Genomic DNA, 23,976 nt, shown 5'->3' on the forward strand with positions numbered 1-23,976 from the left:
CTGTTTATGATACAGCGTTTTCCTCCAGCCCAGGTAAAACTACAATCCCATGATGCCGTTCGCGTTGTATCTTTCACCCTCACTACGCTTCGCACCCCTTTATGCTTTGACATCAGCTGTTCTGCCTACAGAGCAGTGGCATCCAGCTGAAGACACTCAAGAAGCGCACAGTCCGTGCTACGATGCTGCTTTTTGTCATTGTCGCGAGCCTCGGAGTGGTGACGTTACTGGTGCTTTTATTTTCAACACATGTAAGGTAAGCTGCACGGAAAAACACCATCTATTTCCATTTGAATGCAGGGTTTGGAGCATCACGGGTGGGTTGTTACTTGGTTGACAGGGCATTTCATTGCACTGATGCTGATGCTACAATCAGGTTATGTGCACTAGAATAAAAAAGTCCGCGTATTTAAAACAGCTGAGTGCATTTCAAGGGTTTATTTTCCCTCACCCACTGTTTTACTCGACGTAGACTGATTTCCAACAGCAGAAAATCAATGGTTCAGAAATGATGGAGCTGTGGGAGTTTTTGCACAGAGATGAACCAGGAGTCTCCATCTGAGCTGCTCGGGCCTATCAGGAGGCTGCGCGTGGGAGGAGTTATATCTGTATGCATTACTCCAACTGAGCGATTGGTTATGGGGCGGCCCTGCACGGTGGCGTGGGTCGTACGACTCTACGCTCAGAGCTGTACATTACCCAAGTTTCTCTCTGAATAATTAAGCCAAGCTGTCCCATTGCCCAAAAAAATGAGGACAAGATTTCTACTGACAGAGGAAGACGCTTCTGGTCATCCAGATAGAGCAGTCTGTTGTAGTACTGATCTGTGTTCATTGTTTTATCAACAGAAGATATGCAGCAGGAGGAGTATGCATGTCTACAGCACTTCTGGAAGGAAAGACAGTCCTCATCACTGGAGCCAACACTGGGATTGGAAAGGAGACTGCTTTGGATATGGCAATACGAGGTGATACATTTGTTATAAATCCACTACAGGGCACCAAAAGCATGCACATCCTCACACCTAGAGCCCAATGTTACAAAATATGAGGGAAGTAAATCCTCTTGGTGGTCTTTTGACAGATAGCCTACCATGTTGGCTCTATGTCACAAGACTTATTAAAATCTTGATATGATGTTTTGTTTGGGCATTTTACAAATAAATGTGTCAGATTACAACTGGACAAGATGTGTTGCCCTGGGCACCTTTGCATTATTGCATTTTGAGAGTGGTGTTTCCAGGTTTTTCTACTTAAGTAAACTGATATTAGTTGCTACATGCCAGGCAATTTTAATAGTAAAGCTATTTTTTTAGACATGCACCAATAGATCGCTCGGCTGATCCGTTGGTGGCGATTTCCTTAATTTTTGGGGATGAAACGGATCTTATATACCTCTAGAAAGGTCTGACAGCCAGCCATTGTTGCTTTTTGCTCTGAGACCTAAAACTTTTGTTGTTTGGGTTAAAACACAAAGACTTTATTGTTTCCCAGGTATTGTTCAATGATTTTCAGTAAATTAAGATTGGAACATTGAAGGTATCTGCTGTTAGTTATAAAAAATGAAAATCGATATCGACCCATAATGGTATCAGCAGGTCAGGCTTGTTAAGGATTAGTGATCAGTGATTGGTGCATCTCTACTATTTTTACTTTATTATACAGCACCTTTGGAAACAAGTTGAGACTTATTTCCATGCCTGGTTCAAAAATATCTTCAAAAATATCTACAGGAGGCAATTAGCCTGAATTTGAAGACTGGAGTTTAGAGTTTGGTTGACTTCAGTGTATTAAAACTTCATAACTCTGCCTGAGGAGCAGTATAATATCTACCTGAACTATGACAATCAGAAATTTCAAATCACTGAGCAACACAAAAAACAGGTGGATCAATAAAATCTCCAGGCAACAGAAGCCCTCCCTGTCCCGTCTTCAATGCTCAAAGTTTAGCTCCTGGTTGTTTTTCATTCCACAGGGGCTCGGGTCATCATGGCCTGTCGAAATGTGGAAAAGGGGGAGGAAGCAGCTGCCAGTATACGAGCAGCGTGTCCTCGAGCAGATGTGGAAGTTCGAGAGCTGGATCTGGCAGACACCTGCTCGATACGAGCGTTTGCACAGAAGTTCCTGAGAGGTGAGCTTTGAGCTGCTAGCCTGCAGAACAGTGATGATGTATCACAGCTGACGTGTTTTCTGTTTCGTCTCTTCTTCAGAGGTCAACCAGCTTCATATCCTTATAAATAACGCCGGGGTGATGATGTGCCCCTACACGAAAACTGTAGACGGCTTTGAGATGCACATCGGAGTCAATCACTTAGGTAATATAGAGCTGAGAGAGGAGCTGCTAGCAGGGACTGTTTATCTGAAAATGCGAAAATACACCTTACATGTGATGAATAATGACTGTGTGTTTCTTACTTCTGGCAGGTCACTTCCTGTTGACATCCCTCCTGATCGGGCTTCTGAGGCGCAGTGCGCCAGCCCGAATTGTTGTTGTCTCCTCTCTGGCGCACAACTTCGGCTGGATCCGATTCCATGACCTCCACAGCCAGGGGAGCTACAACAGTGGATTAGCATACTGCCAGAGCAAACTGGCTAATGTGCTTTTTGCCAGAGAGTTGGCACGCAGACTCAAAGGTACAAACAAACAAAATATGAGCATGAACACACTCTCTGTTAAAGCTTAAAAAGGTTTAACAGAGCCATATTTTCAACAGCGTAAAGACTGATTCGTTTTGCCTGATGCTGATGTGTTTTTCTCACAGGCACGAACGTGACAGTGAACTCAGTCCACCCAGGGACCGTGAACTCAGACCTAACCAGACATTCAACTCTCATGACAATATTTTTCACCATCTTCTCCATGTTCCTAAAAACACCACGAGAAGGAGCACAGACCAGCATCTACTGTGCAGTGGCAGAGGAACTGCACTCAGTCTCTGGGAAACACTTCAGGTAAGTGAAAACAACAAGGATTTCTTTGCATGAAATTACACCATGAGGACACAAGTTGTTGGGTTTAAAATACTGGAGCTAAAATGTTTTGACAGATGCCATTTGGTGACCTGCTCTGAACTTGATTAAAGAATAATGTTTCAGCCTTAAGAGTTCTCTTGAAAAACCACACATCCCACAAGCTTTCAAGTTACCATGGAGATGCTGCATGCTCCAAAACTTTGCAAAAAGCCTGAAGGAGAAGCATTTGTCTCTTCACATCTACATCAGTGGCTCCGACAAGATTTTACCATTAGACAGTTTGTAGCACTGCAATATTATTTTGTCACGCTGTGTTCCAGAAAAAGTAATGATGATAAAAAGAAGATTGGGGAACAGGAGTTGCTCTGAAGGAAGGTTTATTCACAGTTTTGTGTTTTTCTCTTAATTTGGGGTTTTCTCTGGTTTTAAATTTAATACCTGTCAGAGATTGGTGGCGCATAGTGAATCATTTAGTTTAGGAAAGATCAGAGATTGAAGGCAATGGTTTAAGTGTATGAGGCTCTGCTGAAAAAAGTAATTTGTATTGTATCATAATGTATCATACCGTACGTGTGATATTGTATTATACTGTATCATGCCATACAGTATCCTATAATGTCATACTGAACTGTGCTGTACATTATTGTATTGTATTATTTCTTGCGGTTCTGCACCATAAGGTATCATGTTGTACTGTACCATATCGTGTCGTACACTATCCTGTTATACATTGTCAAATTGTGTCTTATATTATCCTATCGTACTGCATATTTAAAAAATATTTTTTTTAATAATTTTTAATCAGAGAGGATGGGGCAGTGGACAGAGCAGGGAACTGGCTTAGAGTTGGGGTGAAATGCAGGAGAGATGCCAAAGGTTGGATTTAAACCCAGGGCGCCCCGCTAAAGGGCTTGCTACATGGGGCGTGCAACCTAGATCACTAGGCCATACTGGTGCCCTGGTACCTTGTTGTACTGTACCTTGTTGTACTCAATTATATTGAGTTGTATTGTATCGTGTCAAATAGTATCCTATCGTAAGGTGCCGTATTGTGTCGTACTGTACTGTACATTATTGTATTGTGTCACTGTATGTTGTGTCGTACTAGATCTTCTCATATGGTATTGTGTCGTACAGTGTCGTGTTGAACATTACCATATTCCTTTCTACACTGTTGGATCATATCATGTGATACTGTATCTTGCTGGACCACATCATGATGTACGTTATCAATCCGTATTGTACTGTACTTAGTCATGGTGCATTGTGCTGTATGTCATACCTAGTTGTCTGAAACTGTAACTTAAAGAGTATCCCATTAGTATTGTATCAAATCAAATGGTGTAGTATTGTATCATATAGTGTTGTACCCATAGTGTCGTACTGCATTGTGTCACACCGTCTAGTGTTGTACCGTATTATGTCACACCATATAGTATCGCACCATATAGTGTCTCACCATAATGTGTCGTACTGTAATGTGCCACATCATATAGTGTTGTACCGTATTGTGTCACACCATGTAGTGTCATACCATATTGCGTCACACCGTATAGTGTTGTACCGTATTGTGTCACACTATATAGTGTTGTACCGTATTGTGTAACACCATATAGTGTCATACCATATAGTGTCACACCATAATATGTCGTACTGTAATGTGCCACATCATATAGTGTCGTACCGTATTGTGTCACACCATATAGTGCCATACCGTATTTTGTCACATTGTATAGTGTTGTACCATATTGTGTCACACTATGTAGTGTCATACAGTATTGCGTCACACCATATAGTGTTGTACTGTATTGTGTCACACCATATAGTGTCACACCATATAGTGTCGTACCATATAGTGTCTCACCATATAGTGTCGTACCATATAGTGTCACACCATATAGTGTCACACCATATAGTGTCGTACCATATAGTGTCTCACCATATAGTGTCGTACCATATAGTGTCGTACCATATAGTGTCTCACCATATAGTGTCTCACCATATAGTGTTGCACTGTATTGTGCCACACCATATAGTGTTGTACCGTATTGTGTCACACCATATAGTGCCATACCATATTGTGTCACACCATAAAGTGCAGCACTATATAATTTCGTACCGTATTGTGTCACACCATATAGTGTGGCACCCTTTTGTGTCATACTGTGCCACACCATATAGTGTCGTACCATATTGCGTCACACCGTATAGTATGTCTAATTATACGGTATTGTATCCTATCATGTTGTGTGGCACTGTATTGTGTAGACCATAGTATGTTGTACTGTATCGTTTGTATCCTGTAGGTGTCATTTTGTATTATGTTTTACTGAATTGTGTTGTACCGTAGACTATTGTGCTGAATCATGACCTGTAATACCGTTTTGTACAGTTCCATACTGTATTTTCATGTACCGTTTTGTGTTAAGTGGCACTGTGTAATGTCATATCCTATTTTATCATATTGTGCAGTGAATTTGTTAACATTTCCAAGGCATATTTCCCAAAGGGGTTGATAAAGTGTATCATCTCGTTTCAAAAGTTCCCAGGTTTCAAAGTTCCCCGATCAGAACCTATTGTGGGACCTGTGTGTGTCTCTGGAGGCTCAAACACGAGAACGTATCCTTCTTTCTACACGTGTCAGCATCTCCCCAAGTGTCGACAGATAAAATTAATGATGGCACTGATATTCTCATCATGCACAAGGTCAAATTAAAGAGGGAACACAGCCCCCAGAGCGGTGACTCACCCACACCATCATTATGTAATAATCATTCCCCCTTCTTTCATTACAGCGACTGCGCTCCTGCCTTTGTTGCCCCACAGGGAAGAAGTGAGGAGACGGCAAGGAGACTGTGGGATGTCAGCTGTGAGCTGCTGGGTATCGAGTGGGACTGATTCAACCTTTAACCTCTCAGATCTCAAAGGAGCCCTCACTCAATCTCTTTTCATTCATTTCATTATGGTTTCCATGTTCTGTACTTTGAACGTTTCTTACCTAAATAAGCAGTCAGGTAACTCTGTAGGAGGTACTATAATGTGAAGTTGCTTTTTTGTGTAATAATGCAGTAATTACATGATAATAACGTGAGTGTTTTGGATGCTTCAAACCAAAACTACTGAACAGTATTATGGTGTACACACAGATAACTTTTTGACTCTATTTTTGTGACACAATGTGAATACAGTGTAGGCAAAAAAGCAACTTGATGTGTTGTGATGCTGTAGGATACTGTGAAGGGTCAAGCCAGGGTAAATGACCAGCATCTTTCTCAAATATTGTGTTTTTATTTCTCCAGAATATAAATACAGCTTGAATTTTGTGCCAGCGTTTCTAAACAAGTGCAGGGGTTCTTACAGTGTTTCCAGGTTGTTGCCAAAATTAGTAAACCTCGAAGATAAGTGTCTGTCTGAGCCATAATTAGAGCTTAAATTGCATAAATGTATTTTGTGATAATAATAGTAAGTTTAGATGAAAAGCTTTTCTATTTAAATCATATCAGAGATAGGGTCACTTCAGTCTTTAAAGAATTTTTTTTCCATCTGCCAAATCCTGCAGGAGGACCAGTTTTCTTTTTTAAGGATCTCCCTCCTCATGTTCCCTTTCAGCATTTACACAAAGGTTGCCAAGAGTTTACAATCTGTGTTTTATACAATTGCAACATGCCTTTTACTACACTTACATTCATGTTAAGAGTTGAATGTTTACATATGATGTAAATAAAACAAATATTACTATAAAGAGGCTTGCATTTCTTACCAAGAGTGAAGTTATAGAATTGAATATGAAGTGAAGGTTGACAGCCAGGGTTGATGTTTATCTGCATCCTCAGGGTCTGAAGTTTGCGAACTTAGTATGGTCTTAAAGTTTCTGTCAGGTAGCAGATACAGACACTACCACTGACACATGATCAGGAGAAGATCAACAAAGAGATTAAAGCTACTGTGATGTCCACAGGCTGTGCTAAAATCAAAAGAAACTGGAAGTGAAAGATTATGAAATTATTTTCATTGAAAAACTATTATTCAAATATGTAGGTAACATTCCTATGCAATGTTTCTTTGCTATTAAAACTGTTATCAAAGTGTCAGTTGTCTTGGAAAAGCACCAGCATGTGGGGGGTGGGGATAATGAAGTAGTTCACAATGAGCACATTTTATCAGCTTTATACTCTTTACTGCTAAATGCAGGATCACATAGTCTGTGGGTAAACAACGTTTAGCTGTTTGCTAAGTGTGGTTATCACTAGCAGAGCTAGCACCACCAGACTTCTGTCCTTCTGTGCTGGTCAGGCTTTAAGCAAATGTACGTCAGCTGGGCCAAATCTGACCTGACAGAGCTTTCCATCCCAGCCCCAGAATATTACAAAAACTACCTCAGTGAAGAGAACATCCTCTGAAAAGTAGCTTGTGCCAGAGCTTGACTTCAATTAAAAAATAACCATAAACTGACTGCATGCACTCCTTTTCCACAAGACAGTATTGAGATCTCAAAGCAGAAATGTTTCTCTGACTGACAGACCTTTGGCTGTTTAGGACTCCTTGAATCTTCCATGGTTTGTGTTGTGGTGTTGCCTCAGATTATTTTCTTTACCAACAGTGACGGTTTGATTCCAAATCAAGCACACAGAAACAACATTTTTTGGCTCCATAAGTACATACTTATCAGTTTATTCTTCACTAAAGTGGTGCATTTCTATGTCAACTTTGCCGTCATATTTGGATGGCCTTTCACCTTACTACGACAATGCATTTGACAGTGATGACAGCTTGACAGCCTCACAACTATGAAGCCCAAAATATTGCAATTGCCCCCTGGTGGCTTGCTGCAGTATAGGTAGTCTGTAAACAAATACTGAGGATACTGTATTATTTTCATCATTTCATGTTTTTTTGGCACACCTTGTGAGATCCAAGGTCTGCCAAAAAAAATTGACCCTTGGAAAAATGTAGCTGATGACCCCTGGTCTACACACTACACCAGGGATCTCAAACTCGTGCCATGGAGGGCCAAGAGGCTGCAGGTTTTCCATCCAACCAAAAAACTCGACCAGCTGATTTCACTGATTAGTCCCTGTTCCCTGCTTGAACGTGAGATAATCAGTGAAATCAGCTGGTGGAGTTTTTGGTTTAAAAGAAAACCTGCAGCCTCTTGGCCTTCCATGGCATGAGTTTGAGATCCCTGCACTACATCATAAGAGCTGTCTGCTTGCTCATGGAGCATTAAAGCATTAAAGGAAGTTTAAAGGTCGAAACAGTCAGCACAAAAAAATCTCTTATCTCAACTTTGCAATGGTTGAAGTGGGTTATTCTGGCACCTTAAACAGTTTTTAGTAGGAGGGTTCTCCTTTTTGCTTTTTATGGAGCTTTAAGGAAGTAGCCATAAACTGGCAGTACAGCCCCTGCTAGTGGTGGGAGGCTGAACTACAGCTTGGACAACATTTGCTGTAAGGTGCATGTGTGAAAGCCAAGACTTAAAATTAGAGAAAGTCCTAAAAAGAGGTTAGGTGTTATTTGTGAAAGACAAGACATTAAGAGTGTTCAGTGAACACTTGGAACAAGAGAATTATCTAATCAACATTAGCTAATTAACTCTGTGCCTCTGTTCCAGTCTTTGAGCTCAGTTAAGTTAAAATGCTGGTAGCTAAAACCTCTTTATCTGACATTTTAGAGTCTTTTTTTTTCTGGAAGACAAACAGATTGAACAGAAGTCTTTCTCTTTATGAGTGGTCGAAATACCACTCAATGTGTCAGACTTTTAAACAATGCATTTCTTTTATTATTCCATTTATTTTACAGGAGATGGAGAAATCAGATAAATGTCAAATCATTAGTCTGCATAAACAAAGTAGTAACTGTGTCACATATTTTACATTTTGTACCAAAAGAAATTACAAGTATAAAGTGCGGCAGTGATGAGACAAGAGTCCAAGTTAAGGAGGATCAGAGTGCAAGAACATCGTAAATGTGCATCTCAAAAGTCTTCTGTTCAGCTTTTCCAATCAACACTTCAATCACAGGAAGGTTTGTCAGTCCCAGTCTTCACCCAAGAGCAGAACAAGCAAAGTAAGTACAGAGTATCTCCTCTAATGAGTGCTTTACAGAGTAACATGACAACATGTAATAATGTTTTAAAGTACAAACTGTGTTATACTCAAAAAGGCAGCTTGAGCAACATCTGTGATGATTATGGTGATGAATTAAAATTATGGTAACAAATGCTGGGAAAATTGGCAAAGTACACAAAAAAGTTAAATCCCTTTTTTCAGATCAGCAGACTGATAAGGTGAGTGATTTATAACAGATTTAGTTCTCACACTTGTGGGTCAACTCTCCAGTGAAACCAAGCATTATTTAAAGGGCTATTTCGGGTTTTTTAAACCTAAGATATTTGTAATGTGCTGAGTTAAATACGTCTTCTTAAAGTGTTTATCACCACTGATATGCTGCTTCCAAAGACACTGAAACTGAAGGATTGGAAACTGAAACTTATGTTGGATCAGTAACTCCCACCTGCTGGAATTTCAATTAATTAAACAGAGCTTGGTGGCATTTAAAAGGATGACCCAACAGCAGTTTCTGGTTTCAAAGAAAGCATTTCATGCTTAAAACCAAGTGGAAGCCTCCAGTCTTTAAAATATGAAGTCAGTGTGTTCATGACTGCAGCTCTTTGTCCTCATGAAATCAAACTTTGTGGACAACAGCAGATGTTGGTGCAGAGAATAAACTTTTATAGAGATGTGATTTAAGAGTTAAAGGGTGCTGCTAATGCTACAATATTGCAATAAATTGTTTTAATGTTTTCTTCATAAAAAACCACCAAATGAAAGCAAATGTGAAGCACACAGAGCATTTTAAACAGGATTTCCAGTAATGAGGGGCACATTGAAGTCAGGTTGAATAGACACAGACTTGAGTTTTAAACTCACGGAATAACCCTTTAAACTCTGGATCACTGCATAATCAAATGCATGAGGCGTGAAAACTAAAAAATCCAGAGATTAAACTAATGAAGTGTTTATTTTCTGTACAACCTAAAACATGATCTACAGGAGGTTCCCTTTCTAAATCCAACCGAAGATTTTTAACGTAACTCTTCATGACATTTTCAATGCCCTTAAATATTTTAGACCCTGTTTGTTTTCAACCCTGACTGGATGGAAACAAACGCAGAGAGCTGGAAACAGAACGTGCTGGACAACATAAACAGCTTCATCACAATGATACCTCAACATGATTCAGTTTCTTCATGGATCAAATATGTACCGCTGTCTGAGAAGGCACAATATTCGTCCACACACACAAAAAATGACAGCATTTAAATGAGAACTGAAAAGACAAGCCAAGTTTGTGAAAGTGTCAGTAAGTATTTTCCCTTTTGGCTGAGGTAGGAGATAAATCTCAGTGAGACACAGAGACACTCATACTGTAGGAATAACTGCTTCTGTTTGGGTTGTGTTGTATAACAGGTGTTGTTATTGTGGCTCTGAAAGTAACACTGTTCCCTCTCACGTACCGGGCAGCACAGAGATAACAGCCGAGTATTTCCAGAGAGGAAATAAAGCACAGCGGTGAATCATCAGTATCACAGAGAGGAAGGCCGCACAGACACAGACAGAACGAGAAGGATCTGAGATTCTGGAAGTTTCTACGATAAGAGAAACTTTTCTCTCATTGTGGTTCATCTGTTTCAAGCACAGTGTTCATCTTATCCCTCGTCAGGCTGACTGACTCTACCTTTACCTGGCGCTGGATCGGCCCGGGCGCTGCTGGGACGCCTTGTTGCGGTGTTCAGCCAGCCACTGGTGACAGATGTTCTGCATCACAGAGTCCTGGGCCCCCTCTGCAGCCTGAAGGACTTCCTGGACCAGCGGGCCCGCTCGACTCGACTCCAGCTTCACCGCCAGCAGGTACGCAGGTCTCAGTTTACTGCACAGCAGGTAGGCTTTAATCTGCAGGTGTGATGAGATCCAGAACATCAATTAATCACAATTTAGAGTTTATCTTTCAGTTTATTCATGAAGAATCTCTTGATATCTTGAATCTAATTCTAATCTAATTCATCCATTTAGCTTCTGCTTTATTTTCTAAATCTTGGCCCGTTTGAAGGTTTCTCGTTTCTTGTTTGTGATCATCTTTTGTGTTACTTCCTGTCCTTTCAGTGTTTTTATTTGACTACAATTTTGCAAAATGATACAAAATGAGCTGTACCAAAAAACAAATATGGGTCTAGTGTTTCTAAATACCGCCAGATATTGTTGTGTATACTTGTTACCTTCGCCAAGGAGGTAATGTTTTTGTCTGTTTGTTTGTCTGTGCACAACATAACTCAAAAAGTAACCAATGGATCTTGGTGAAATTTTTAGGAAATCTTCAAAATGGGAAAAGGAAGAAGTGATTAAATTTTGGTGGCGATCTGGATCACCATTTGGATACACAATTTTTTTAAAGGAAAGGGCAGTTTTCACGTTATGTGTACATAACTCCACCATAAATGGTCAGGTTGCTTTGCAAAACAATACAAAAAAAGGTCACGATCATTTCTGACAGATGTAAAAGTACGATCCACATCCTGGAGATACTCTGGATATTGGGATCTAGAATATAAAATATGTACTGGGTCACCTTTCAATTCTCTCAGGTAACAAATTATCGCACAAACCTGCAACTAACACCAAATTGTAGCAGACAGTCTGCTGAAAGGGAGTATAACATTAAAGTAGGACTAAAGTGTTGACTATCACAATATGCTTGGTGGAGGTCTGCGCTCTGAGTGCTTTTCTAGTTTTAATCCTGATTTTGCCACTTTTTTTCCCCCTGTAATAGCAACATATAAACTGGACAAACATCAAAACCCAGCATCAGTGACACACAAACATGTATATCATTACATTTTCCCGTACTGCTAAAGGCGTACGCCAACCACCACAGAAATATTCATGAACAGCACAAGAGATACAACAAAATAAGGCCTTTTCGTAAAGGGTAAATATGTTTTCAAGTCAAGGATCTCAATTTTCTTCCCATTATGGTTGATAATTTAAACTCTTAGTTTGCAATGTCTCCATCTGAAACCATTTCATGCAGCCAGTCTCTGAAGCTCAATGTAGTTTTTGTAGTTTTTGAGAAACGCTCTCTACAGAGAACACCAAGGAGTCCTGTAGTAGTAGTGATAAAGGATATTTTGGTCAGCTGTACATATAAAAGTGGTCTTGTGCAGTCGTGTGTTTCTTAAAAACAGCGTGAGGCAAAAAGAGACAAGCACATCACGCCTCCATCCTCCTCAAACACACCCTTCAGCACTTTCATTTCAGCACGTGTTCTCCCAGAGGACGGGTTTTTATTGTCTGTTCAGCGCCGTCCCTGCCGTTATTGTGATGCTCAAAATAAAGTGAGAGCTTACGACAAAATACATCAGCATCTTTCCCCACACATCCATGTCAAGACAGAAAATAATGTAACTTTTAAATGTGAATACGAATCTTTCTCTATGCATTTTAAAATGCTCATCCAGGGTAGCTGGTGTGGAGTGTCTTTGACTCACTTCAGTGTGTGTGGTGTAAGTTTACATGATACAATCATTTCATTGTACAAATAATAAGTAAATTCAAAGAACAATGTTAGTGTATGATTATATAAGCAGGAAGGAGAAAGGACAGAGTTGAGGAAGACGATCAGATTAATACAGCCGACCCTCATCCACAGTGACCTAGAGGAATGATGAGTCTTGGTTTTGTTGTTTGTAAGATAAGATCCCAGGCACAAAAAAAAAAAATCGATGGAAGCTGCAGACAGCTGAGTCTGAAATGCTACAAAGCCAGTTTGACATTACCTTTGTTTCCGTACTCTTGCTCTCCAGGATGAGACTCTCCAGCTCCTTTGCCTGAGTCAGATAAAGCACAACAACATGGAGGCGGTGTAATAAAGAGTTATTTCCTTCTTTTTCAGTCCTTTCCTATCCTAAAGCAAAGATAAGTCACCGCCGCTCTCCCTGAAACTCTGCACAGCACATCTTAACGTATGATTTCTTTAACTCACATCAGCAGGGCCTTTATCTGCCACAGAGACACAGCTGAGGATGAGGGCGTCGCAGTCATTTTTGGTCGCTGTGCCCGATTCACTGACACATTTGAGCAGCTGTCGCGCAGCTCCGTACTGTTTCTGTCGGATGAGCCTCTGACCGGCTCGTACATACACCGCCTGGGCCTCCAGCTGGAAGTCCTGAGGCAGAAAAGAGGAGAAAAGAGGAGATGAACACTGATGAGTACACATGGAGTTCTCTCTTTTAATGGAGAATTGTGATTTCTGTGCATAAAAATAAAATTTATCTCAAGTTTTTTAAACTGTGTGGCTGTGTTTTTATCACAGTCGGCATGACAAGAATTTATTTAAACACAAAAAGTTTGTTGTGCAAAGGACGTAAATGTGTTTTGGAGATATTCACCCTTCACCTCATAACATCATACCTGTATGACTCTGTATGCAATGCCAAAACCCTCCTCAATGTTTTTTCCTCCCAGCATCACCTGAAACAGCACAAATAAAAGACTTATTCCTAATTCATTCATTTTTCTATTTCACACGTTATAAAAGACTTATATTTAACCTTAAAAATGAAGCCGTATCTTCCAGAAACAAACCTCTTAATGTGTTTCATTCCACAGAGCTTCAAGATGTTAAACAAATCCCTGAGCATTTTTAATGAACCTGATCCACTTTAAGCTCCCTCACCTTGCAGGCCACCTCCACTTTTACAGGGCTTCCTCCAAACAGTGTAGGTGGTGTGCTGGATCCAGGGGACTTTGAGGAAGGCGTGCTGCTCTGAGGAGCCTTGGAGGTGCCAGCAGTCTCACAGCGGTGGAGGAAACGAGTCACTTCCAGCTGGAGCTCGATTGTGTTCATGTGCCTGGTGAAACAAAGCTTTCTTAAAAAATGAAACCAGAGATGAGGAACAGAAAAACTGCTGAAGAGTGAAACTGACGTTACCTGGACACGTCGCTGGACGACATCATCTTCCTGAAGGAGTTGACCTGAGATCTCCTCCTCCCGGCACCCCGACCCTGCTGCTCCTGCAGGTATGTCCTCAGGTGTTCTTTGGCTCTGACTAGCCAGCGCTGTAGAAGGTCGAGAGTCGGTTCAGACTCCTCATATGAACATAATTAAAAGGCTTTTAAATTTTTTTTAGAAACAATAGACGTACCTGCTGTTCTCCAAGTTGTAGATATGAGCTGGCTCCATGTGTGAAGAAACGAATGCAGGTCATGGCAGCTCGCACATGATCCTGTCCATGCAGAAAGCAATGAAGACATAATTTCAAAAATATTATAGGAATATCCAGAAAAATGAAAAAATGAAATTTTTCACTCGCGCTAGATATCCAAATTTAAAAAAGAGGAGGAGATGTTTGGGAGATTACTTTTTTTTATTATTATTATTAATTTATTCTTATCCATATATAATTCTATATTTTTTTATTTTTTTATTTTATATATTTTTTAATTTATTGTATATTTTTTTATTTATACATTATACATTTTTGTTTTTATTTTATATTATTTTTTTGTTCATTTGATTTTTTTTTTTTAAACCGCTAAATGGATGTGATTGCAAGCTAGCTGGCTAAACTCCCAAGAGATTTGCGGTGCTCAGTTTCTTGTGATGTTTCAAACAGAATAAAAATAATAATAAAATGTTGTTTTTATATTTTTTATTTATTTACTTTATACTTTTTATTAATTCATTTTATGTATTTATTTATTTATTTTTTTATTATTTATACATTTAACATTTTTGATTTCATTTATTTTTTATTCATTTTATATATTTTTTATTTTATTCTATTAACAAATTAGTTAATTCATTTATCTTGTTTACTTTTTTTTTTTTACGTTTTTTTAATTACTTTTTTTAAACACCGCTGTGAGCTTATTCTTCTAAGAGTTTTGCTGGAACCTTGAGCAAATGTTCAGCTGTTATTAGTAGCAAAAGTCAACAAAAATTTCTCTACTTCATATAGTTATTTTTGCATCATCTATATAGGAAGATAATTTTACTTTTACAAAGTAGTCAGAATAGAGAAAGGATTCTCAGCCTGAGGTTTAGGCAACTGTACGAATAAACCTCGAGCGTCATAACAAAAACAGTCATGGTAAGAAATAAAAAAAAAACGCTAAGCTAAACAAGAAGTAAACCCAGTAAACCCCAGATTTGCTGATTTTCTGTCATATATACCATTAAGCACCACTGCCATAAACAGGATAAATGGAATAAAGGGGCTAATTTAAGGTCTAGACCAGGCTCCTTTTGTTTTCTAGTCTTTTATACAAGTCAGTAAACGTACGACTCCTTCTTTTAACCTTAAATGATAAAGGGATGTAAAATAAAAGGATGAAAAGGAATCTAACCATCATAAACTGTTGGATCTGGTAAAGAGTGTTGTAGTATCCTCGTCGCTGTAGAAACTGGCAGGAAGCGATGAGGTAGCGGCTGCATGACTCCAACCCGGGGTCGAGTTTTTCCAGCGTGCCCTGCAGCATGCTGAGATTCCCCCTCTGCAGACTGGGCTGCAACACACCTTCAAGAAACACCTCGTCTGGACACTCCTGGAGCGGGATCAGAGAGGGAACATGTCATTCTTTGTGATCATTGGAGAAAAAGACACCATTGAGAGACGCTACTTTTGCATTACATCCACAACTTTAGCCCCTGAAATGACACTTTTTAATGCACAAAGTCATGTCGATCTTATATATAAGAGAATTGAGAAACTTGACTCCTGGATTTCATATTCTGGCAACAGAAGGTGTAAAATCCTATCTAGAGCCAAGCTGCTTGATCATGTGACTCCAGACAAACTGCAGAGCTACAGGAGACTAAGATTCCTCTCAGTTGGTGTCATTTATCCCACTAACTTTCCTGTTGAGCCGATGCATGTTTGAGAAACAGGTTTAATTCTCAGCTTGTTGTATCAGAATCACATCCTCACCTTGTTGAGCAGGTACGTCAGGGCATCAGTCATGCAGTCTCTGCGCATATAGAAACTGATCAGCGCCAGGTGAGTGCCGTATGTGTTCAGGTAGTACAGACACTCCTGTTGGAGAGAGGTGCTCTGTGATGGAGTCTCTGGTCGATCCAGTGGACCTGCCTCGCACAGGGCCTCCTCCAGCTCCCACAGCGACGCCAAAATGTCCTCACCGAGAGGCTGACACAGACACAGGAACACATCAACTGTTAGAAATGCACATAAACTAAAATCAAACACTCCATGCATATTATTTACTCCAAATCAGAAGTTTGTTTGCTAGTTTGTTGTTTTTAATGATGGTTTTTATGATGTGTGAAGCCTTTATTTAGATGATGAGACAGTAAAAGAGGAGAAAACTTTGACGAGAGAGTGCAGCAAGTGCCACAAGTTGGATCCGAGTCTCTCTATATATTATCACATTCTTATAGCATCTCACTGAACTACATCTGGGCTACATCAAAGGCTACTTGTATAAAGCTAAAACTCTGTACATTTTGCATAAACTCAACTCTCATAGCTGTTTAAATTAATGTATTCATCATAATGTGAAAATGTGCTCCCTGAAGATCCAGGGTTAAAAAACAGAGAGGAGACAAGATTAGATGAAAATGTCAAAGTGGTGCAGAAAAAGCGAAAAAAGGTGCAGAATGCAGGATAAGAAACATTTAGGGTTAAAGGTTGTTGTTTGCAGGTCAAAAAGTCTAAATATGAGAAAGAATTATGGTAAAATCCAGATCCTGATCCTAACATATTAAAACCCTGCCATGTTTTCTCCATATTGCCCCTGAAACAACATACATTTTCGAGTTTACGTGCTGTTTACGCAGCAAGCAACACTGCAAAAAAACTGACCACTTATCGTCTGGTATCAAGAGACACATGAGGGACAGGTGAGATTTGATTTCATCAGTCTGTGATGATGACACAAGTTATCTTTTGACCACACATGGTAACTGATGTTTAACTTAAATCACTAAAAGAAATGGTTAAAAAATAGAGCATTCATAATGTCACTCTAATGGCTAAAACTGATGAATGAATTTGGAAAAAAATCTAATCGTGATTTTTTTGGACCAATATTGTGATAATGATTAAGCATACAATTTTTTGGGAGGGGAGTTTATCTTCTGCTTTATCCTCTCAACACACTTTTTTTTAATTGCAGCCATTGGGATTTGAAAATTCTATTCTTTTACATTGCGATGTTCGTTTCTTATCATTTAACTGTTTAGCCCTAGCTAAAACATAAGTCAGTTAGAGATGATGGCCCCTGGTCATTTTCACAAATCCAGTGTGGCTTTCTGAAAAAGTTTAGATACTACTGCCTAGGGATGGGTCCTGAATTAGGTACTTTGATAGGTATCGACCGAATTCTGTCAAAAGTACCAGGTACCAATTCACATAAAATCAAAAGGTACCTAAATACATCCTTGTGACTGTTAGGGAACAGACGACTAGGTGATTTTCCATAAAAGAAATAAATAAAAAACAAATAAAAAAATACATTTTACTATTAAAAAATGATATTTTTTTACCACATAAACATACAAAAGTACTAAAAAATTGGTACTGTTGAGTACCTATACCAAGGTACCTGGGTTTGGTACAATATTGTTTCAAATGTGAAAGGTACCCTTCCCTACCCCTACCTTAGATAAACCCAGAAAAGTCTGTATTTTTCTGTATTGTGGGGTCCACAAAACTGAAAGGCAAAAAAAGCTTCAAACAAATCCATTAAAGTGCTTATTTCTGTGATACCACATCTGATGGTTAATCACTCAGGACTACTTCACCCAACAATGACTCCTCTGTGTGCAACACCTTTCAGACAAAGTGTTAAAATCCAGACTTAAACTGGTGAAATCAGAGCCTCAGAATGAGAACAACACCTAAAGATCATGTTCCCACTGCTGGATGAATCAATATGACAAACCTCTCAAACCTCTTCATCACTCTGACCTTACGTTGTGTAATAAATAAGGCCTGGCATTCATCTCCAGGGTGGTTCCTGAAATCATGCGTCAGGACCGGCTCTCATACAAGCCTTGACCCACATGTGTGAACACGACATAGCTCTGTAATAATTAACTCACTCCACTAATCAGGTAATGTACCAGTCCCACCCTAACATGATACGGCATGAAGGTTACTGCAGTGCAGCGGTGTTCCTTTCCAGAGCAGTGCATGATAAGAATGGACTGCAAAGAGACCCTGGACCCCTTCCAGTAGTCCCCGAAGGAAAACAGAGCCGGATATAGTAAACAAAGCTTCCCCCTTAAAGAAACACCCATTAACCCTCACCAATAGAAACCGCACGAAGGACACACACCCCTCAGCACCAAACAATGTGTGGGAGATTCCAAAGGTGTCATGTACCAGAGTGGAGGGGTGAGACATTCTGTCCTGACTCCAGACTGTACCTGATGTCTGCGTTAACATGCAGAGCAGACAGCATGACCAGTGACCAGAGCTGAGAGGGATTTATATAACCTTTAGTTCATCAAAAAGAACTTCTTAGATTTTATAGACTGGTATATATCTTAAATAGTTTTTTTTTTGTAAGTTTCACTAGTTTCCACATTAAGTATTTATCTACAACTGTAAACATGCACAACTTCACTCAATTTGTAAGAAATTTACTATCAAAATTTTATGTAGCTGATAATATTAATTCTGTTCATATATACTAACTTTATATCAAGAATGAAAAGCACAACTGTGGCAATAAATAGACTGCTAAGACATCATGTCCACAATGTGTACGCCATGTGTTCACAGCCCATGCAGGGTCAACAAAACACCTGGATCAAAACATGAAGCAGTCAGCTTCAGTAGTTGTTTGTGGTGCATCTCAGCCTCTTGTGGCCAAAGGGAGTATTACAACAACAAACTGATAAATGAGCTTCATCTTTTTAACATTCAACTGTAACTTTCAAAACCCAAACTAGAGACATGAAACAAGATTTTTTTTCCACACAGATCTAAGAAAAGAAGTTTTTTATCACTCACTCAAAAAATGAATCAGATCTGCCGTATGGGATAATGAGCATATTCTAAAAATGTCAATCGTAATGTATGTGAGCATTTAAGGTGTACAAAAAGGTTCATTTGGGAATCATGCATCCAAAGTGTGTGTGCAATACTCCTGAAAATGTGCAGCCAGAGTTCAAATCTAGTCCGTGGCCTTTTACACGTCATCCTCTGATCTCAGTTTCCTCCTCTATCCACTGTTTCATTCTCTAAATAAGGACACAAAAGCCCAAAAGTAACTCTAATCTAAAGTATTCACACAGGATAACCAACTGGGATAACAACAAAAAGAATGCAGCAGTGTTGTTAGTTTTATGATAATCTTCTCACCTGAGCCAGAGAGGGGTGCACACTGTTCTCCAGGTGCTGAATGATCTCCTGCAGCAGTAAAGGACCCAGGTTGAGCTGGTTCCGATCCATTGGGGCCTTCAAGCAGCGGGCAAACTTCTCCCGCGCTCCTGTGAGGTTCCCAGCTTTGAGAGATGCCATCCCCCACGCCTGCCACACAGCACTGGGGTCCAGACCGCTCTTAGTGGACACCTAACACACAGCCAAACACATGGCATGGAAAGGTTTGGGATTAACTTTCAGAGCAAGTCAAAACTTTTTCATCTCATAGTAAGTATTTTCATTCTAGACTTGTCAATGCTTGTTAATGCATCTTTGTATCTGGTTTATGTTTCATGCTCTGATGCAGATTCATGTGAAAGAAAACCCAGTAGATCTCCTGCTCCTCACCTCCACAGCCAGCTGATAGTGCTCTGCCTCCAGCAGCTGGTTCCGGAGACGAGTGACAGCAGCAGTCTCCAAAATGTCGTCCAGGGAGGGGATGTACTTGTAATTAGCAGTCACCAGAATTTTAAGCACATCTACTTTGCTGATGTAACTGTGGAGGAAATGAGTGAGAGGTAAAACTAGTGATTAATGCAGCCCCACGGCATGAACACACCCAGGAGTGCAACAGAACAGGTAAGTTCATGCTCATTGCCTGATACGACCTCTTCTGACTTTGTCTTAGCAGTTCAGAGTGCATCAAATGACAGCCAACTCACCTTCAAGCAGTGAGGGTTCAGACTTGTTAGAAATATAATAAATACATTCAACTTGACCTACATTTCCTTTGATTGCACATTCAACCAGACTGTATATTACTTTACTGACATAATCACCAGACAAGCTGCAGAAGATTAAAACCTGATTTGAGTCCAGATTTGATAGCACAAAGTGATGTAAGCTGATCTGACATCAGAATTGCCCCAGAGCCACCATTCATTCTGCAATCATCTTTATCTTTAGGGCAGCTCCTCTGCCTTTCAGAGACAGCCCAGCAACCTTCAACACACAAACAAACTGCTTACACAACGAAGACCTACATCTTACCTGTCACACAAGGCGAGGTCCTGACTGCGGCCCACTCTGACAAACATCAGCTTGGCACTGAACAGCAGCTGCCGCATGATGTCGTTGAGGAGGCAGGCGTCCACCTCTGGGTTGGTGAGCTTACGGGACAGAGCGCGGCAGTGGCTGATGAGCTGATGACCGCAGGCTGTCTGGTCACTGTGCAGAGACAGGATGGCCACACAGAGGTACGCACTGGGAGCCTTGAAGGTTAAAGCACAGAATGATTAGTTAAAAAGTTTAGTCAGTTTAACCTGACAGTAAGTGCGCACTGGGTATTGGGAAATGGCAATTTGGAGAGTTTAAATCCCAATCTGAGCCTATCAGTGGTCAAAACAGCCCTGCAGTGTGACCTCAGCCTGAAATAATCTACTTTATGAAATTTAAACATCTTCTATCCTTCCAGAGCTAATCTTTAAAAGCACTGTGAGAATCTTTTTTTGAGTAATAAAGCTATGAAAAGTTGTTTCAATAGACACCTGTTCATAGTAGAACTCGCTCCGCAGCAGCTGGTTCTCTGCAGAGTTTGTGCTCAGCTGGATCTGTTGTTGCACCACCTCGGGCAGATGAAGCATCCCATCCAGAGCGTTCTCTGTGACCACGGGGCTTCCAGCTACTGCACAAAGACAGAAGAGAAAAGAGGGACTGATGAAAACACATCTTTACAGACTACATCCAAAAAAGGCTGCAGCTTGTTTGTTTCACATGGCAGGAGTGCAAAAACACAGATCATCTTTTAACCAAGCAAAAGCAGAAAGACGCCTTGGCAAATGGACAAAAAGGTGTTGTTTTGTTTACCTTCAGCTGGTTCCAGCTCATCATCAGAGCTGAAAACAGAAAAAAAGTAGAAATATTAGTGAAAATGTCACCTGAGGAGTCTAATTACTTGACAAAACTTCACATTTAAGAAACCAAGCTTTATAAACCTATTGGCTGTTGTTTTTGGGACTTTTAACTTTAACCTTTAAGAGACACAAGGTTCCCTTTTCCAACAGAGTCAAATTTATTCAATTGAAGCATCTTATTTTTGGTTGTGCAAAAAAAATATTGTTTTTTAGGCCCAAATCACCATCCTTAATGTTTTGTGTAAGTGTAAAGGCTCTGATGACTACTTGAAAGCGGTAAGTGTTTTCCCTGGATAAAGACTCCATTTCCCATGAGCACTATCACCCACTGTCATAGGGAATTGACTCTTGCCAGTAAATTTTTTTTTTGTAAGATCATACAATTTACAAGCACCAAACAAAAGACTTGCTTTAACTATTAGGTTTCAGATGTTGTGGATTTTTAAAGTTAAGTCTGTTTTGAAAAAGAAAATCACAATATTCCCTTCATGTAAATCTCCAGGGTCTTACTCTGGGTGAAAGTAGGCGTAACACTGGTCACACACTCGGACTTCTTCTCCTGGGCAGCCCTCAACAGGCATCGTATGCTCCGAGCACGCGTTGCAAACCAGGCGACCGCATCTCCTACAATGATGCCGTCTGTTGAACTGCAAGAAAAGACAAAAACTCATGCAAACTTTTAAAATCTTCCATTTGTCAGGAAGTATATCTTTTTAATCCACAGTGACACTAATGAGACTCGCACTGTTTGACCCACTCACCATAGTGAACCTCTCGCGCTTGCAGACCATGCACACGTGCTGCTGGGTGTCAGGGACCCAGTCTTTGCGAGCCGGGGGTTGATCTGGAGGCTGAAACTTGGAAGACGAGCGACGTTTTCTCCCCGCTGAGTTTCGATCCCTCTCCCTGTCTGAGCTGGTGTAGGAGAGTGTGTGTGATGGGGTGCTTCCTGCAACCAAGTTCAGATACAAAAATCATGAGAACTTGAAGTTTTAAGCTTAGCCATCCTGAAAAACAGTCTGTCTGACACACCTGTGTTAAAGTCTCACCTGTAGACGCTGTTGGAGAATCGATTTGACTGTATGAAAGGGAGCAGTTATCCTGAGCAGGACACTGAAGCAGTGCATCCTGAAGGCTGACTAAAGAGTCTGAAAAACAAGCAGGCATTTATTAAGCTCAAAGATTTTGGTATGATTTTTGTCTTTGATACAAACGCACATTAACATGTTCAGTAGCTGTAACCACAGAGTTTGTATTCAGCACTAACCGGATCGAGACCTCCTCCTGGGAGCGCAGGAGAAGTCAAGAGCCTTGCAGGAGTAATCCGACAACAGCTTATCGATGTCCTCGGCACCAAAGCCAGCCTCCTGACCAATCAAGAGGCTCCGCAGGGTTCGCACTGCCACTTCTGCCCAGTCCACTTTGAGATTCATCAACAGCTGCTCCAGCATCAGAAGTGGCTCCGAGAGCAGGGGGAAATAGTCCTGACGAGCTGCTGGAGGCAGAGTCAGCAACACCTGGAAGACAAAAGGAGACAAAATGAACACAACCTGCAAAAATCGTATCACTTAGTCTCTTATATGACACTTTACTAACATATTCAATCAGACCAGTCACAGCCAGCAGTATTTAAAAACGCAACACAGAATAGAATAGAAAATACTTTATCCCCAAGGGGAAATTCAGGAGGAGTCACAGCAGCAATTAAGAAAACAAAAATAAGAAAGTGTATAGAAAGTGCAAAAAGGTCCATAAGAAAATAGATGATGACAGCTTGTCCATCATTGTCCAGTTCAGCCAGCCTCCACCTCCACAGGGTCCAGGACTGAGCTTCTTCAGCAGTCTGTTCAGTCTCTGTCTCCTGGATCCTGTCTGCTCACAGCAGGTGAAGCTCTTCCGATGTGGCGTTGGTGTCTGGTGTTAGCACTGTTAGCCATGTCTGTAAATAGCATGATGCTACTCTGCCTTCTGGTATTCCCTCTGTTGCTGGGTTAGCACAACTAGCTCGTCCATCTTATTGGAGATAGATCAAACGTTCCCAATAACGATGGATGGAAGGACAGGTCCATGTCGTCACTTCTTAGCTCACACCTAAGAACCAGCATGCAATCCTCACCTTGTGGGAAGACATCTGGCCTTGCACCAGTTGGCATTGACATGCTACAGGGTGCTAACAGCTGGTTTCATGTGTAAACAAAGCATCCATGGTTATACTAAGGACCTCAAAATAGTAAAAAATATTACTGTAGGCAAAACCAGTTTGGTGTCCATGACCAACAAATGAACCATACAAAGTAATAACCTACTCAAAATGCAAAGATGACGAAAAAGAGACAAAAAAATCATAAGAAACGGACAAGGAGGAGAGAGCTGCTGCAACAGGCAGCCATAACGGGGCAGCCTAGTGAAAAATTAACAAAGTATATGAAAAGTAAAGTATATGAGGATGATCTTGTATTTTACCACTGGAAAGATTTAAACATGATCCTACAGATGCAGAATGTGATTTGTGTCAGAAAATAACACTGTTATCAAACAAAGAAAACGTAACACCAAAGGAAAAAAAACATGTTTTGACATAAAAACTCTAGGAAGCATCAACACGATTTGCAGCAAAATTAATTTCCTGTTCTTCTGCTTTTGAATAAACTTTCGTGGATAAAAAACTTCTTGAATTCAAAGAACAAAATATGTATGCTTTAAAGTG

General features: G+C 40.3%; 2 protein-coding genes across 3 annotated transcripts in view; one reads left to right on the forward strand and one right to left on the reverse strand.

Annotated features, from left to right (window-relative positions):
* Positions 1-82: 82 nt before the first annotated feature.
* Positions 83-6,933, forward strand: rdh12 (retinol dehydrogenase 12). Of its 2 annotated transcripts, none has more exons than XM_074692438.1 (7): positions 83-256; positions 852-967; positions 1,975-2,130; positions 2,210-2,314; positions 2,424-2,633; positions 2,762-2,951; positions 5,768-6,933. In XM_074692438.1, the coding sequence occupies exons 1-7, from the start codon at positions 183-185 to the stop codon at positions 5,868-5,870; spliced, it is 954 nt and encodes a 317-aa protein (XP_074548539.1). In that variant the 5' UTR covers positions 83-182; the 3' UTR covers positions 5,871-6,933. The 2 variants fall into 2 exon arrangements, with proteins under 2 accessions (XP_074548539.1, XP_074548537.1); XM_074692436.1 differs by having other exon boundaries at positions 85-256; positions 849-967; positions 5,768-6,913.
* A 1,819-nt stretch (positions 6,934-8,752) lies between these two features.
* The window catches only part of zfyve26 (zinc finger, FYVE domain containing 26), a 32,841-nt gene continuing 17,617 nt past the window's right edge, over positions 8,753-23,976 (reverse strand). Inside the window, exons 25-42 of the mRNA XM_074692440.1 lie at positions 22,537-22,786; positions 22,319-22,417; positions 22,031-22,218; positions 21,780-21,916; positions 21,223-21,251; positions 20,904-21,040; positions 20,407-20,627; positions 19,765-19,912; positions 19,357-19,566; positions 15,958-16,173; positions 15,377-15,574; positions 14,173-14,253; positions 13,959-14,086; positions 13,704-13,878; positions 13,439-13,498; positions 13,011-13,193; positions 12,805-12,855; positions 8,753-10,924 (exon numbers count right to left, since the gene is read on the reverse strand). Coding sequence (XP_074548541.1) covers positions 10,712-10,924; positions 12,805-12,855; positions 13,011-13,193; positions 13,439-13,498; positions 13,704-13,878; positions 13,959-14,086; positions 14,173-14,253; positions 15,377-15,574; positions 15,958-16,173; positions 19,357-19,566; positions 19,765-19,912; positions 20,407-20,627; positions 20,904-21,040; positions 21,223-21,251; positions 21,780-21,916; positions 22,031-22,218; positions 22,319-22,417; positions 22,537-22,786 — 2,724 coding nt within the window. The 3' untranslated portion in view covers positions 8,753-10,711. The remainder of the gene's footprint in view (positions 10,925-12,804; positions 12,856-13,010; positions 13,194-13,438; positions 13,499-13,703; positions 13,879-13,958; positions 14,087-14,172; positions 14,254-15,376; positions 15,575-15,957; positions 16,174-19,356; positions 19,567-19,764; positions 19,913-20,406; positions 20,628-20,903; positions 21,041-21,222; positions 21,252-21,779; positions 21,917-22,030; positions 22,219-22,318; positions 22,418-22,536; positions 22,787-23,976) is intronic.

This window comes from Halichoeres trimaculatus, unplaced genomic scaffold (assembly GCF_033239565.1).
Source record: "Halichoeres trimaculatus isolate MK-OKI-2021-1 unplaced genomic scaffold, fHalTri1.1 fHalTri1_scaffold_17, whole genome shotgun sequence".
NCBI lineage: Eukaryota > Metazoa > Chordata > Actinopteri > Labriformes > Labridae > Halichoeres > Halichoeres trimaculatus.

Excerpts from the sequence above, each read along its gene's own strand:
- rdh12 (XM_074692436.1), top strand. The coding sequence starts at position 183 with ATGCTGCTTTTTGTCATTGTCGCGAGCCTCGGAGTGGTGACGTTACTG. Across the intron at positions 2,315-2,423 it reads CATCGGAGTCAATCACTTAG|GTCACTTCCTGTTGACATCC; the intron begins GTAATATAGAGC and ends TACTTCTGGCAG. Across the intron at positions 2,952-5,767 it reads GTCTCTGGGAAACACTTCAG|CGACTGCGCTCCTGCCTTTG; the intron begins GTAAGTGAAAAC and ends CTTTCATTACAG.